Source organism: Cibotium barometz, chromosome 34 (genome assembly GCF_041138505.1).
Source record: "Cibotium barometz isolate CiBa-2024 chromosome 34, ASM4113850v1, whole genome shotgun sequence".
NCBI lineage: Eukaryota > Viridiplantae > Streptophyta > Polypodiopsida > Cyatheales > Cibotiaceae > Cibotium > Cibotium barometz.
In genome coordinates, this window is record NC_141079.1 from 45,732,957 (window position 1) to 45,750,533 (window position 17,577).

Consider the following 17,577-nt stretch of genomic DNA (forward strand, 5'->3'; position numbering starts at 1 on the left):
CAGTAGTGCTCATTATGTGCTAGTGTGATATATGCCTGATTGAGAGAGGGATGGCTTTGCATGCTTAGGTGATTACAGTGTATCTGTCTCTCTACTCTTGTGTGTGAGTGAGCAAGATTAGTGGTGTTGCGAGAGAGGTAGTACTTACATAGCGAGAGAGGTAGTACTTACATAGCCTCTTGAGTGGCTAAAGCAACCTCCACACCTTAACGACGGTGGAAATAAAGCAATACTACCAATACACTGGGAATTAAGTAGCACTTCACAGACACGTCTACAGAAACACATATCATACTCAGCTGAAAACCTTCATGTATACATTTCAACCGGAGCACTGCAAACCCAGAAGCTAGCAGAAAGATTTGTATAATTCACAAAACCTGTCTTGATCACACGCTGTTCTGCAGTTGAAGCCAGATGCAACAAACTGGATGTACATAACATCTCCTGACAATGGCTAAAAGTTCAAAATCTGGCAATCAAAGGTGAGAAGTACAAAAAGCTTAAGAAAGAAATTAGACTGGAATATGCTAAATCCATGACAAGTTTAATTACAAATTATCACTCCATGTGTTTGCTACTAAAGGAAAGTCCCAATGGTGCCGAACCTCCTCAGCCCATGGCATATTTTTGAGTCCAGTTCCTTGCAGTTGCTTCATACTTCCCTCTGTCTGTCTTGTACATGTGCGCAATCTCAGGAACAAGGGGATCATCTGGGTTAGGATCAGTGAGCAACGAACAGATGGAGAGCAGAACCTGCAGCGTAAGTGTGTGCTTGAATTGTTAGAAACGTTCCTTTAACAGCCAGCTTCAAGGCCGCATAAAATAGCAGTTAGGCCATACCTTAGAGATGGTAAGGGCTGGACTCCATTGTTCTTTCAAAATATCTAAACAAATACTTCCATTGCTGTTAATGTTTGGATGAAACACTTTTGTTCTGAAAGCAACCTGCGAAAAGCACTTAGTAGAATCACATACACAGGAAATCGATTGCCCGGATAGAAGCACATAAACTTGGTCAGAATCATTTCCTCTCCTAGGCAGAAAAAGCATACAGCCCCATCATGTACACCCATTACAGTCTTGCAAAGAAAAAAGACAGCAAAAAAACATGTGTAACTATCCATCCAAAGTTAACCTCAACCATGTTTACATCAAGCGACAAACCTTATCAAGGACTGGTTTGTGCAACCAACAAGGCCATCTGAAGACAACATGATCAGACACTAAAACAGGATATAGCCTGAGAATAAAGCTTAAATTTCATAATCCTTTTACCTTTCTTAAAGCAAGCCCACTACAAGTCCCCCATGATCCAAAGGTCAATTCAAGCCCTCTATAGAGTTCCTTGTACAGAAAGAATTCTCAATTCTTGCCTTGTCAATTCCAAAAAGAGAGGCACAATATGAAAATCACTCCATGCTGCAAGAGCTATCCCTCTGCTGCTGTGGTTAGCATAATTAGCAAAAGCTCCTCAACTTAAATTTTAGGCAAAAAAGAACTGCCTCTACAGTTACTTGGTCTTCTTCTGAGCAAGTGGGCGAACCCTCCTGGTGAAAGCAACATGCCCCTTCTACAGTTTTGGTGGAGCATTGGGATTTACATAACTAATGATCTCTTTTCAAGTTCAATTTCAAGCTATAATATAAACTGAGAGTCCCATAGTTGCAAGCATTCGTTGCATTCATGCATTCGCATTGAGTTTGCCAAGTTTGCTAAAGAATGATTCAAACCTTGGTGGAGATGCATTCGAGAAATATTATGCATGCATAAAATCATAAAACTTATGCTCAAATTGCTAACTTGCTTAAAGCTGATTTAGATGGCCAATTTCCAAAAGAAAACCATCTCTGTAGACTAACATGTCAAATTAGGGGCTTTTCCGGGAGAGTTTCAAATTTCAAAAATATCAACATTCCGTGAAGGTTGTAGGCTTTAGGCTGTAGTGGGCTACGGTTGTGGGGTGCAGCACACACCTTCAAGCTTCTTCACAATGTTGAAAGTTGAATGGCGATTCTACTCTCTGCATAGCAGTTTACTTGAGCACGATTCCCAACATTCAGCAACGTTTTAATTTCGTACGCTTTGATGAGCCACAGTACCCAATGTTTAGTATTTACACGCTACCCAATAAAAACCTAAAGCATGGCCAGCTGCCTAAATTTTTAAGTTGCAAAAAAAGTCAAGTTTGCAGGGTGTTGCAAACGTGAGAATGCAACAAACGTTTGCTAACCTATGCAAATGCGAATGTTTGCAACTATGACTGTAACCTATGTAGCATTGCAAGTTACCACACCGAGTAGTCTGCTTAAGATTCATAACCTCAGTTTTCTCAACTAAACTCAAGAGCCAAGACACTTTGTTTCATATCGAACACCCTATGGCAGTTGCCACTACCCAAGAGCAAAATGGTATGGCACTAGAGGCATCCGGATCTGTGGGATGTCAATCAACAAGTGACTGTCAAAAACAAAGAGTGCACACGGATGAACAACATAGGTACTCAAGCAGAGAACATTTGACAGCCCATACAAGGATATTAAATATACCCACCCAGCCACCCATAAACCAAAAAAACTTCAAATTTGACAATTTAACTTCAACGCATGCTATCCAGGTGTGCTTGTCCCCTTTAGAAAGGACCGAAATAATGTAAGTTCACCTTGGGAGGCTTGAATGGATAGTCTGGAGGGAAGTGAATTGTGACCAGGAACACTCCACCTGCATAAGGACTGTCAACTGGTCCCATGATTGTGGCCTGCCAGTGGAACATATCTTCCGCTACAGGACCTGTCATTAACACATGCATTCAAGCTATCAATACACATGTAATATCCCATCCTAAGCGTGAGAAAACAAGCCTGGAGATGCGAAAACCAAGCAAGCTTCAGCATCCATCACTCACAATGACAACAATATCGTACCTTGAAGACTGGATCGAGAAAGACTAGGCAATCACCATAAAGACTCGCAAACACGAAAACCCTAACCCTAGACTCAGAAGGCGACATACCTAGCTCCAAAAACAACCGTCCCTCGTGGATTCGAGGCATCCTCAGCAGAAGCAGTCGTGTTCCTACCGCACACACAGACGACGCCCTGATACTAAACCCTGAACCGAATTTTTCACCTCTTTCCAAGTACACGAGCTACTGTCATACAAACTCCCCAAATCTTCAACCCCAAACGCTAGAATAAGAATGATTAATGACCCTAACCCTGAGATCCCCTTTCTCCTGTCTTGCATCAACACATGGAGTGATTTCGAGGCATGGAAAAGGCCACATACCCGCACTGCATGAGGTCGGAGGGTCCTTCTGCAGGTCTTTGAGCTCCTTCAGGATGCGTTTGGACGCCATGGAGAGCTCTGCAGCAGCAGCACAGAGAAGCGATAAAGACGAAGACTAGACCTGCAGTTGAAGGAGGACTATGAGGGCAAAAGGAGCTTTGAAGGTATCCTTCATAATAGTTTATATGTCTCTTTGGATTTCTTCTTACCCTCACTTGTGGTCGCCCAATTTCGGGAAAATAAATAAATAAATAAATAAAATAGATATAACCTTTTTTTCTCCTTGTGTGGTCTTGCTAATCTTATTTGTATCATTCTAATTTCATGAGATGTCTCCAACATCTCCAACAAGACTCTTTCTTTACCTCGTGTATCAGCTCTTAAATGGGGTACACTCCTTGTGTCGTCCTGCTAAATCTTCTTTGCATCATTCTAGTTTCATGAGATGTCTCCAACGAGACTCTCTACTATGTAGCAGCTCTTAAATGGGGTACATTCCTATTGCTATATTCACGTAAATCTGTTTTAATACATACATACATACACACATACATACATACATCATATATATATATATATATATATATAGAGAGAGAGAGAGAGAGAGAGAGAGAGAGAGAGAGATTTTGAAAAGCTAGGTTACAAAGCAAGGCATCTCAAGAGGTCAAACTCTATGTAACATAAAGTATGTACCACAAAGCCTTGGGCCCCTTAACTCATAACTAGAAGCAGTCGCAAGCTAATCAGTACTAAACCCAAATCGATACAAACGATGTAGATATGCCATAGGCATTTTAACAAACGATATACCATACACATCTAGGATCCATACAAAGTACATATTTTAACAAATGATATACTATACACATCTAGGATCCATACAAAGTACATATTTAGAATAATACACCAAGCTCTCCACAATCTATATGCAACGTATCTTCAAGGTCGATACGTCATTCTCCTCCATAGGTTGGTACATATCTCACGTCCATATGTCTAGAGGTCATTACTACATCTCCAATGTGTTGGTAGGTCAAAATGTCTCTTGATGCTCGCCTCCCCCCACTTCATGTCTACACCTTGTCCTCCTTATCTTGCTCCACCCCCCCTATCAACACCCGCTCTACTCCCTTCATCGATGCCTACTCTCCTGCCCTACCATTTTTCGTTGCCCATCTCTAGCATCAAGGTGGGTTCACTTCCATTTCTCCCCCCTCCCCAATAGACAAAGGTATTGTGTGCGCACATGTGTCTCGCTAGCACTCTATTTGATTGCCATCACTTTGTGTGCAAGACCAAGCAAGAGACATTAACGTGCACATGTGTGTGTGTGTGTGTGTGTGTGTGTGTGTTCACTTCTATTTGATTGCCATCACTTTGTGTGTGCATGTGTGCGTGCATGCGTGCGCGTGTGTGTTCACGCGAAAACCCTAGCAAGGTTATCGTGTGGAGGTGAGAGAGGGGGGAGATGCTCTACACAAGATTGTACCCTACACAAAGAGAGAGTCTTGGCAGAAGGTGTAATTCCATGTACTTTGAAAAGAAAGAGATTCACATAGAACCAAATTTCATTTCCAAGAGGTAATGTATGAACTTTTCACATTAAAACATATGCCTAACCCTTCCTTCTAAGTTATAGGGTAGATTTGGACAATCTTCTTCTTGCATGGTAAATTAGCTAATCCTTCTTGTCTGGCCTTAGGTGAGCCCATAGCCCATAATCATGTCAAATGAATCTACATGAACATGGGAAGCCTTGTCCCATTTCGTCTATTGTAAAACAAGTAATTGTGAAAGTCTCTTTTTGAGTAGAATCAAAGGCATTCTAACACTTAATTGACCAAACATAAGACTTACCTTATTTTGTAAAGTATTTGCATAGTACTAATGTACCTTATGTGAAAACCTACTTGGCCTGAAAACCTCTTGGCCTTGAAACCTCCACTAAGTGAGATTAATTCCTTGATTACCTATACATTTTTGACATCTACTACTACAATAGGTCAATCCCATGTTTAGAAATGATGCGCACACTAGAACTTGTGCCAAAAGAGCTCTTTTTTTAAATTGAGACTAAGGCCAAGTTTTCCATGCCTTTAGGAACAAAGTTTCAAATTTTCCAAGTGCTTAGACTTCTTGCCAAAATACATACATACCTACATGAAAACCTACTTGGCCTGAAAACCTCTTGGCCTTGAAACCTCCACTAAGTGAGATTAATTCCTTGATTACCTATACATTTTTGACATCTACTACTACAATAGGTCAATCCCATGTTTAGAAATGATGCGCACACTAGAACTTGTGCCAAAAGAGCTCTTTTTTTAAATTGAGACTAAGGCCAAGTTTTCCATGCCTTTAGAAACAAAGTTTCAAATTTTCCAAGTGCTTAGACTTCTTGCCAAAATACATACATACCTACATGTAACTCACACCCACTCCATAAGGTGTTATATATATATATATATATATATATATATATATATATATATATATATATATATATATAGTTCAAAATAACTCGCATCCACTCCATAAGGTATTCCTTGAAGGTTTCAATCAAATGAACCAAGAGCATTGCATAACCCAAATGGCAATACCTTGTAGGCATATGGCCCCAGTAATTCAGTTTGAAAGTTGTTTTCTCATAATCATCAAAAGCCATTAGTACAAGATTATAACCACTAAATTTATGCATGAACGAGTACATCTCATGATTAACTACATCATCTAAAACTACTTCAATGAATGGTAAGTAAAAAGGGTATTTCCTTGTCTAAGCATACAACTTTCTATACTCCACATACACTCTTCTTATTGGATACAATGACTATGGAAAATGCCCATTTTCATCCTCTATAGAGAATATAATTAGACCTTCGAGATCTTATCAAGATCATCCTTCAATTTTGTGGATACAATTTGAGATCTACTCCTTCTCTAGATCTTTGTGCAATCATAAACACATTAGAATATTTCGTTGGTGAAGAGATTTACCAAGTTATTCCTAAATTCAAGAGAATTTTACCAAGTCATTTCTAAATTCAAGATCAGAAAAAATTCTTAAATTTTAATGGTATCCCCACCCAAACTTATTTTAATGATGTCATCATCGATATGCCTTTTGTACCTAGGAATCTCTTGCTAGTGCCAACTACAATCTTAATTTTCAATGGCATTGGGCCCCAAAAATGACTTTAATGAGGTTCATCATCAATATGTCTATTATGGCTTAAACTTTCTTAATTTTCAATGGTATTGGATCTTCATCAACCCCTCTGAATTGACTATAATGAGGTCATCATCAATATGCCTTTCGTGGTTGGGAATCTATTGCTAGTGCTCCAACTAACTATAATCTTTTCTCATGTTTTCTTATGAATCATAGTGACTAACTAGTCTAAGAAGCTAACTCTAGCTCTTTTTGAGTTCTTTCAAAAGTTTCCTTGGATGAATACAAGAAGCTAAATATGAGGTGAGGGATAAGAGAGAGGGATAGGTATAGGGGTTAACATCCTCCCACCTCACATCCGGTCCCTTGGATATGAAAGGGGATGGGACCGAAGTGTGTCAATGAAGATGAGATGAAGGGGTGTCTTGAATGAAGCATAAGCTAAAGGGGAATAAAATATGGGTATGTACAAGGGAGCGATGGTTATCCAAGGGGAAAAAAACCCCGTGGGAAAAAAATGACATGGAGGAATGACACGGAAGTCATTCCCTTGGATCCCAAATAAAAATGGGAAACTCCATCAGCAGCTCTAGAGTACAATGTCGATGAATCCATGCCAATGAAGAGGATAAAATATATGTCGAAAGCGAGAGGACCACTATCCGGATCCCAAACAAAAATGAAAAACTCTTGGTACTCTGCCTGATGTAAGCTAGGGTCTCAAATGAATGAAGACAAATGGGGTGCCCTAGTCAATGCCAATGTATTGCTCCCAAGTGAGAAGGATGTGGGCAATGAATGGATTATGGAGTAGGGAACACCTTTGCAAAAGATGTGGCCATCAAGGAAATAGTGTCCTTATCAAAAGGATCTACAAAGGTGGGTACATAGGTTGATGATGAGGATAAGATCGTTTGAAGCCCATGGAGTATTAATGGAGCCTAACCCTGGTTTTCTGAAATGCAGCTTGGAGCAAAAGCTAATGATGAGTGGTATCCATAACAATCTACACCTAGAGAAGATGGTGGAGTGTATAGAGACTCTATCCCAAAATATGACAAGAGATCCTCTATAAATACATGAATGGATATTTCCACCTCATAAGATGGCTCAAAAGGAAGAGAAAAATCATTCAAGTGTGTAGCAAAACCTGTGTCAAATACAATAATTGATGTGAGGATCAACATGTATCTTCCATGGTGAATCATAAGTGGCTACAATGTCCAATTAGAGGTTGTGGCAGCGTCATCATGGGGTACAATCTCCAAGGGGGTGAGCATAGAAAGGTGCTGCACCACAACTTGTGTTAGGTGGTTGGGGTATGGGATGGGTGTAATAGTTTGGGCATATGCGACCAGATTTGAGGGTGGAACATGATACATAAATCAAAACACCTCTATGTGATGCTCTGGATATAAAAATCAATATGATCTTGGAGTAAAATGAATAGATAAGGGTAGCCATGTGACGCCGTGAAGTGCATCGAGTCCCAATAGATCACCTTGTGTGATGAGATGTACACGGCTCGTCAAATAGTGCGGATGGAAGAGTATCCCATGTGCTCTCAAGAAATGGAAAAATACCCCACCAACTCTCATACCATCAAAGGATCTGCATGTAGCTAGTGATGCATGATTCATCATGGGGAGAAAGAATGTGAGCAAGGACATGCTGCAAGTGATGTGCCATAGCTATGGAAAGATTTTGCACAATTTGTTAATGCTCAAGCAAAGTATTTTGAAAATTGTACACTTGCTAAATGAGGGAGAGAGAGTACAGACTATGCATTTTGATTGTGAAAAAATTCTCTGTTTTTTATTTTATTTTTAAGAGAAAAAAAGAGAGGTGTTAGTGATATTAGTTTGAGAGAGAGTTAAAACATTAATTTGTGGAGTGTATGAGTGCGTGAAAGGTGAGGTTAGTAGGTGTATGTGTGCTAGTGCGTGTGTGAAAGTGAATGAGAGAAATGTGAGGTTAGTAGGTGTATGTGTGCTAGTGCGTGTGTGAAAGTGAATGAGAGAAATGAAAAAAGAAAAATCAAAATGTTAGTGACTAAGGATAAACTTCAATGCTTTCACCCGATTTATTATAATGTTTAAAAGGTACATATCAACTCGCACATAGATAGGTGCCCTCTCCATGCGCAAGGAAACACACCCCCACCTCTCTTACATGCAAACTAAGGACATTAATCACATGCGCACAAAGAATTTCACACATACCATAGCTCCAATGCAAGACTCAACCTAGCAAGCAAGAGTATCCCAAGCCACCAAAAAAACCACATAAGCATGCAACCACTGCAAGAGCTTCTAGTGAAAGACCTCACCTAGAAAGTGATGAAAAGATGCAAGGGAGAAGAGAGCTTGAGCTCTTGCAAGCACACACACACTCACACAAACCCTAGAAGAGAACACACAAGGTGAGAGGCTGAAAATTCTTCTTCTTCTTCAATGATCAGCATTGACACCAAATTTGTGAAGTTGGGAATGTTCTCTCGAGTCTAAATAGACATCTTAAATGCCTTGTATTATAGCTTGAGACCATGTAGATACACTTCCACCTTATCATCATCATCATTAACAGAAACACCAATTGATGCAAGGGATTCCACAATACCCTTGATCTTCAAGACATAATCATTCACAGACATATTTTTCTTAAATGTTCTCTCGAGTCTGAATAGACGTCTTAAATGCCTTGTATTATAACTTGTGAGACCATATAGATACACTTCCACCTTATCATCATCATTAACAGAAACACCAATTGATGCAAGGGATTCCACAATACCCTTGATCTTCAAGGCATAATCATTCACAGACATATTTTTCTTCTCCACAGTATGAAGCTCATTCTTCAACTGAATCTTTCGTGCCTTGGTGTTAGTTTCATACAGCTTCACCAAGGTGTCCCATGCCTCCTTAGGTGACTTAGTTTCATACAGCTTCACCAAGGTGTCCCATGCCTCCTTAGGTGACTTGGCATCCTGTATATGCCCAATCATGGTGTCTTGTATACTAATAGAAAGCCAATACATGACTTTCCTTGCTCCTTGAATTCTTTTACATTTGCAACATTTGGATTAATCTCTGGTATCTTTGGTACTTCCTCATGTTCACCTTCAATGTAGTCCCAGTAACCTTTTCCCATTAAGAAATTTGCCAATCTAAACCTCCAAGCATGGAAGTTGTTCTTGTCAAGCTTCTCTGCAACAATCTAGTTTATTCCATCATTCGACATCTTGTCTACAACACAAATTTACCAAAAACATCACTCTTATTTAACATGCACAAACTGTTGTATTCTTTGCAGGTACTATACTGCATCCAAACTGTCACAACCAGTGACCTCAATTTGCATACATACACCCAATGGCAGCTTTAAGACCTCTTTGCAGTACACACAGTGTCTACACAACCAATCGCCCTTCTTGCAGTTCCAAAAACAGTAGTTTTACATAGAATCGAAACTTACTCGTAGTGCCATTGAACGCCTATGAACTGATAACGGAAGTCCAAACGCGCCCGAAATACCAATTTGGCCCAAAAAATTTTGTCCAACAGACACTATAGTTGCCTTGTAGCTCCGCTCCCATGAAGAAATCTCCTCAATTTTAGTGCGTTTGTCAAAATGCCTCCCAAAGAGCTCTCGATAAGGGTGTAGTAGCCAAAACAAAGGGAGAAGAGTAGATGAAGCTCTTACCGTCGTACCCCTTCATGTGCTTCTCTTGCTTGCTGCTCAGCCCTTAGCATGAACTAGGCTCTGATACCATTAAAATATACAGGGGAGAAGAGACTTGAGCTCTTGCAAGCACACACACACTCACACAAACCCTGAAAGAGAACACACAAGGTGAGAGGCTGAAAATTCTTCTTCCTCTTCACACAACAAAAGGGGGTCTACAAGGAAGATAAAGTGACTAACACACATAATAGAGTATATACAAGTGGTCCATAATGTGAACACACTAAGTGGAGTGGGTAGGTGTGGACGAGTCGGTGTAGTCTAGTTGTAGAATCTCTGGCGAAGATATGTCGATGCCAACTATACCAAACCCGCCAGTGATGTAAATGTCGAATGGTCACGCAAGTGCCTTGTGAGTGTCAGCTCATGTTTATCTTGACATCTCAACAAGCAAGAGCTAGAGAGATTTCCCAAAATGACACCAATGTGGTGGATTCCAACTTGGGCTAGAGGACATGCCTTGCCTCTCACCCTATGTTTCTTTATATAGGAAAACGAGGCTCATCTCCTTGTCACATGGCAGGCATAGAGTGATCCCACATATTACAACCAATAGGGTGTAGGCATACCCATCACCCCTCAAACCATCCAAAATATGTGCACAAAGTAATACAAATTGTGTGCAAACAAATGAGTGCAAGGTGGGGTATCCAAGGGGAGAAACCTCATGGGAAAAGGTGCCCTTGGATGAATATAAGAAGCTAAATGTGAGGTGAGGGATAAGGAAGAGGGATAAGTATAGGGGTTAACAATAGACTTGCACACTCATAAACGTTGTGGCTCACAAAGGCCACATAAATGCATATGCCTCTTCACGGGCATCAAAATGGCCTCCACATGGCCCCAGTGTGGTTCAACATGACCACCGAAAGCAACACATGCCTCAACATGACCATGGAAAGTAACACATGCCCCAACATGAGCATCTTTATACTTATAGTGATGAATAAAGCTATAACAAAGAAACCCCATACGAATAGCATCTTATATGGGGCACTTTACACCAAATAAATTTTTTAAAATGCTTAAGATTTTCCAATCTTTAGAGAAGCTTATCTCATTTATATCATGGAGCTCCACCATGCATTGCTCTTGATGCGCCACTACACATTTATAGGCTACTAATTCACTTCAAGTACTAAGAGGAGGTGATGATGCATCCGCCTTAGTGTGTGCTTGAATGTTGTTGATTGTTGTCTACAAGCACTGTGTTTGTTTCTATGATATGTGCTTTTGACTATGCTACATAAAGGCCTCCTGCTAGAACAACCGGACTGGCCTCCTCCATTGTGTTTGTTGCTATGATTTGGATTTTGACTATGCTATGTAAAGGCCTCGTGCTAGAACAACCAGATTGCCTCCTGCTTTTTGATGATGGTTTCATAAGCCTATCTGAGCGTGCTATGGTCAAAAGCTCAATGTCTCTTTGTATTTCTCTCACAATGTGTTGAATGACTATTTCCTTCGAAGATGACATGTCTGTGGGAGGAACTTCAAGAACCTTGATTGAAATTATGCCTATTTAATGTATTTTTCACTTGTATCTCCATGGGGGATTTTTTATGGGGTGAGCTATTTCTAAAGCGAGCGCTTTTTTTATGGTGAGCTATTTCTAAAGCGAGTGCTTTTTTTGAATCGGGCGAGTAGATTTCAAAAAGATTCCCCTCCTCCCTCACTCTCTTTCTCTTTCTCTTACTCTTTCTCAATTTCCTACCACAAAGGTAACACAAAACAAGATATTGCACAGTCGAACCCTCTACAATGAGGCTGCTTCCAATGAGGTTACATATACTATAAGACATGAAATGAGAAAATTCGACATGTGAAATTCCATGCATTCAATGGTCTAAATTAGGGTAGGTTTTTCTATAAGACAAGACTTTGTAGAGCTCCAAATCTGAAAGAATAGGTTGGTGGATGAATATATTCCCATTCTAGCTCAAGCCAAGAACACGCAATATATGAAGTACAAGTGCTTGCATGTAAGATAAGGCTTCTTCTTGGATTCTCTATCTACAAAATCTGGACACGTACAACACGATTTGTCTTTCACATGCACATCGTATTTTCCAACGTGTGCATCATCCATGTGCGATTCGATCTTGAAAACTTCATGCTTATACTCCAGCCTTTGCACGTCTTCTACCACCCTAGCTTTCATCTTTAGAGCACCCTTTAATTTTTTTTCGCTTCCTCTGATATTGACGTGCAGTACCTAACTCTTATGCCATTTTGCATGCCTGATCCACCTGCCTTTGTGCATGTAGTGGACCCATATGGTTGTTCTTTCATACTTGCTACTTTTATAAAGGACCTTGTAACCCCACCGCTAGTAGGAGGGGTGGGCATGACACCTTCTGCATTCTTGCTCTCCACTTGGTATCCACCTTCCCATAATGAATACACATCCTCGTCTTTGAGGTTACTTCCCACAACAATAACTGGCCATATCCATTGTCTAATGAGATCATTAAGGTGCTTGCGATACTCTTCGAATGATGGTACAGGCACACCCTTTGTAGATTCGGATATGTGTTGTCCACACCTCTTACCACCATGAGGAGTTCCACTACATGTTACCTTGCTTCCAATGCATGTCCTTTAGATTGCCCACTTTTCTTCATTCACCTTGCGCTTAATCACCCTAAACTCTATGGCTTCTGTTTTTCTTTGAGGAGTAATGATTGTATCTTGCTCCTTAAAATTGATCTTCCGTGGCCTGCCCACATTTGTGGTCTCGCACATGCGCATTATACTTTGGACGAGTCCATTAGCACATTCCATTACACATAGCACATTGGGGTAGTGTCATGACAACAATAGAGAGAAGTAATGATGGTCCAAATAACCCAAGAATAAAACACACATACATACATACATACATACATACATACATACATGTATATATACATACATACATATATATATATATGTATGTATGTATGTATATGTATTAATATATATGTATATATCAATACATACATACATACATACATACATATATATATATATATATTTATATTTATATGTATATATATATATACATACATACATACATACATACATATATATATATATATGTATGTATGTATGTATGTATACATACATACATACATACATACATACATATATATATATATGTATGTATGTATGTATGTATACATACATACATACATACATACATACATATATATATATATATATATATTTATATGTATATATATACATACATACATACATACATACATACATATATATATATATATATATATGTATGTATGTATGTATGTATGTATTGATATATACATATATATATATATGTATGTATGTATGTACACATACATATATATTAATACATATACATATATGTGTGTGTGTGTGTGTGTGTGTGTGTGTGTGTGTGTGTATGTGCACATACATATATCTATTTATATGATATGTGTGTGTGTGAGAAAAACTTGAAGAAGCTTTTTGATCCGAAGAAGCTTAACTCCAGCAATTGATATATGTATGTATATATACATATATATACATATATGTATATATATGTATTAATGTGTATACATATTAATATATGCATGTATATGTATCTATGTATATGTGTGTATATATATTATATATATCGATGTATATTAATATATATATATAGATATATATATTAATACATGTATCTATTATAAACTCTATATATATATCTATAATTTATAATAGATACATATATTAATATATATATCTATATACATATTAATAGATATAAATACATATATTAATATATATAAATACATATATTAATATATATACATACATATTCATATTCATATATATATATATTTTACACGTGGCATCAAGGAAGAGACTTGCACTTGGATCATAGAGTCCAACGCTTTTTTCCTCATCAAGAGGCATAGCCGTTGATTCTTCTCCATAGAACAAGGGTTATCCGAGATTTACTTCAACTATCATAATTTAACATAATTGAGTCTCATTTTAGGGATTCATCAGTCCAACCTAACTCCATCCAATCCAATCCCATGGGTTAGCCAACTGCCCAACCACTGTAGTGATAGGATCCATTTAACATAATTGAGTCTCATTTTAGGGATTCATCAGTCCAACCTAACTCCATCCAATCCCATGGGTTAGCCAACTGCCCAACCACTGTAGTGATAGGATCCATTTAGGAATTTGGTTATGCTTTGCCTCAGGTACCAGGGAAAAGAGTTCCCAGGCCCCCTAGCTAGCGCTTCAAGCAAACTTCAAGATAGTCACACCACTTACACACCCAATATGAAATTGCATGTTTCACAGATTCAATTGTCTTCAAAACAATCTTTTAATGAAACCATAGTATCACTGATCATAATCCTCCAAAATATCTAGCTTGAATTTTAATTTACAACCATTCCTTCATCGGTGTACCTATGGCATCATTCGCAACCAGAACGATCACCACCTGTTCACTCAAGGGCCTTTTCAATAGTTCCCAGCTCATAGTACCCAAAAATATAGTCACATAAGAAAATCCAGATGGACTCTCCATTGAAGATCAGCAAGATCAACTAACAGATCCATATAAAAGAGTCATGGACTCATCCATTGAGGACCAACAAGGCCAATCAACCAGATCTATGCCTAAGTTCAGAAAACAACTCTAACACCTTGTTCCATTTTCTTCCTCGATGCACGCGTGGGTATCTTCGGTGACCCAGAGCCCGAGCACCATATGGTCAGCACCCTCTAGGCTCCTTTGCAGATCACCTAGCGCTTCACTCATAGGCCGCTTCCTTGGTCCCTCATCCACCGTACTGGAAGCTCACCATTTAAATCGAACCGAGGCTGGTCAAGACCTTGACATACATTGCTACGTGAGACGTCCTCCATTGACTTTCCATCAGCTGTTGCAACTTTATCACTTAGGTCTCCACGATCTCATTCACAAGATCGTCAAAATGCTTTCCCAGCATTCTTGACATAAAACAGTCATTTAAAAACAGATCATAAATACAGTCTCATCTTTCCACATTGTTCCACATCATTTCTCGTTATTCCACATTCTTCTAAATCAATTCACTTTGCTTATCCCTCATCCAAACATATCTATTCCCATCATCCTTTATCCATTCTCATCCAATCACATCATATTACATCTCATCACATCACATCTCATTACATCCATTCACATCTATTCAGATCCTCATCACATCACATCACATCCATCCTCATCACATCTCATCTATTCACATCTACCCATAGCCACATCACATCACATCACATCTCATCCATTCACATTTACCCCGATCCACATCACATCTCATCCATTCACATCTACCTAGATCCACATCATATCACATTCATCCACCTTACATCTCATCCATCCATTCACATTACATCACATCCATTTATATTCATTCAGATCCACATCTCATCACATCACATCCATCCACATCACATCTCATCCATTCACATCACATCCATTTATATTCATTCAGATCCACATCTCATCACATCACATCCATCCACATCACATCTCATCCATTCACATCTCATCACATCATATTCTCATCCATTTACATCTCATCATATCATATTCACATCACATCACATCCATTCACACCTACCCAGATCCACATCACATCCATTCACATCTACCCAGATCCACATCACATCCATTCACATCACATCACATCCATTCATATCTCATCACACCCATCACACGCATTCACATCCATCACACCCATTCACATCCATCACACCCATTCACCTTTCATCACTCCCATTCACATCCCATCACACCCATCACTTTCATCCACATCACATCACATACATTCCATCCACATCTATCCATATCACATCACATTCATTCCATCCACATTACATCATATCCACATCTATCCATATCACACCACATCCATTCACACAGCTCATCACATTCATCCACATCCATTCATTCATTCACATGCACATTTATCACATTATATCTCATTCTCATCCATTTTCATCACATCACATCCTTTCACATATCATCACATCTCATATTTCATCCACATTACATCACATCCACATCTATCCATATCACACCACATCCATTCACAGCTCATCACAGTCATCCACATCCATTCATTCATTCACATGCACATTTATCACATTATATCTCATTCTCATCCGTTTTCATCACATCACATCCTTTCACATCTCATTCACATCTTATCACATTCACATCCATATCCATTTACATCACATAACATCTCATCCGCATCTCCTCACATTCATATCCACATCCATTTACATCACATCACATCTCCTCACATTCACATCCACATCCACATCCACATCCATTTACATCACATCACACCCATTCACATCTCACCATATCATATCACATTCACATCCACATCTATCCATATCACATCACATTCATTCCATCCACATTACATCACATCCACATCTATCCATATCACACCACATCCATTCACAGCTCATCACATTCATCCACATCCATTAATTCATTCACATTCACCTCTATCCACATCCATCTCATTCACATCCACATCCACATCTCATCACATTCACATCCATTTACATCACATCACATTCACATCTTATCACATCACATTCACATCTCATCTAATCACATCGCATCCATTTACATCCCATCACATTTATTTACATTCATTCAGATCCACATCACATCTTATCACATCCACTTTTAGTACCATTTTCTACTTTCGATACTGAGAGGACTTTTCTAAGTTTCTGCCAATTGCTTGGCCTAGTTAAAGGTACTTTTTTCTCGATCCCATTGAATCTACGTATCAGAGTGTTGTTGAAGGTTTAAAAAGGGAAAATAAACCTTATCAGAATTGAATAGTAAAAACTCAGAAAGAGAATTTAAGTATTAATTTTGGCATAGCTTTCTAGCAAATAAATAAGAGTATAGATCTAATATATGTATGTTAGTAGTAGTATTAAGATGTCAAGATCAACACCAGCTAACACTCATGATGTGCATGGATGAATGTTCTACCTTTACACCATTGGTGCATTTGTGGTAGCTAATATGATAGATCTTTGCAAGTGATTCTATAGTTAGAATACACCTACATAGTTCAACCGAGTTATGGCGGCATACTTATCTTGCTAGTCCACCTACTTAGTATTTTACATTATGGACTCCTTGTACATAGTACTCTAGTAATGTTAGTTTTCACTTATCTTTTATAGACCTCTTTTGAGAGCGAGTAGAAGAAGATTTCAACCTTCCATCTCTTTGTGTATCTTCTCCATTGTGGTGGGCATGGTTAATCCTCAATGGCACCATCAAAGGAATATCTTTTCTTGAATTTATATGGGTGAAATTTGGATATGTATT

The 17,577-nt window shown here is 38.8% G+C and overlaps 1 protein-coding gene across 1 annotated transcript; it reads right to left on the bottom strand.

Annotated features, from left to right (window-relative positions):
• Positions 1-350: 350 nt before the first annotated feature.
• Positions 351-3,474, bottom strand: LOC147619092 (ubiquitin-conjugating enzyme E2 8-like). Its single transcript, XM_086774293.1, has 4 exons — positions 3,290-3,474; positions 2,663-2,790; positions 844-948; positions 351-756 (listed from the first exon to the last, which is right to left on the bottom strand). Exons 1-4 carry the CDS (start codon positions 3,357-3,359, stop codon positions 613-615), a joined length of 447 nt encoding a protein of 148 aa, XP_086630419.1. The 5' UTR covers positions 3,360-3,474; the 3' UTR covers positions 351-612.
• Between the last annotated feature and the right edge of the window lie 14,103 nt (positions 3,475-17,577).

Bases quoted from the DNA above. Each gene is read 5' to 3' on its own strand.
- LOC147619092 (XM_086774293.1), bottom strand. From the start codon at position 3,359: ATGGCGTCCAAACGCATCCTGAAGGAGCTCAAAGACCTGCAGAAGGAC. The intron at 949-2,662 runs GTGAACTTACAT...TGCTTTTCGCAG, and splicing joins ATCCATTCAAGCCTCCCAAG to GTTGCTTTCAGAACAAAAGT. The intron at 757-843 runs GTATGGCCTAAC...CTTACGCTGCAG, and splicing joins CAGCCCTTACCATCTCTAAG to GTTCTGCTCTCCATCTGTTC.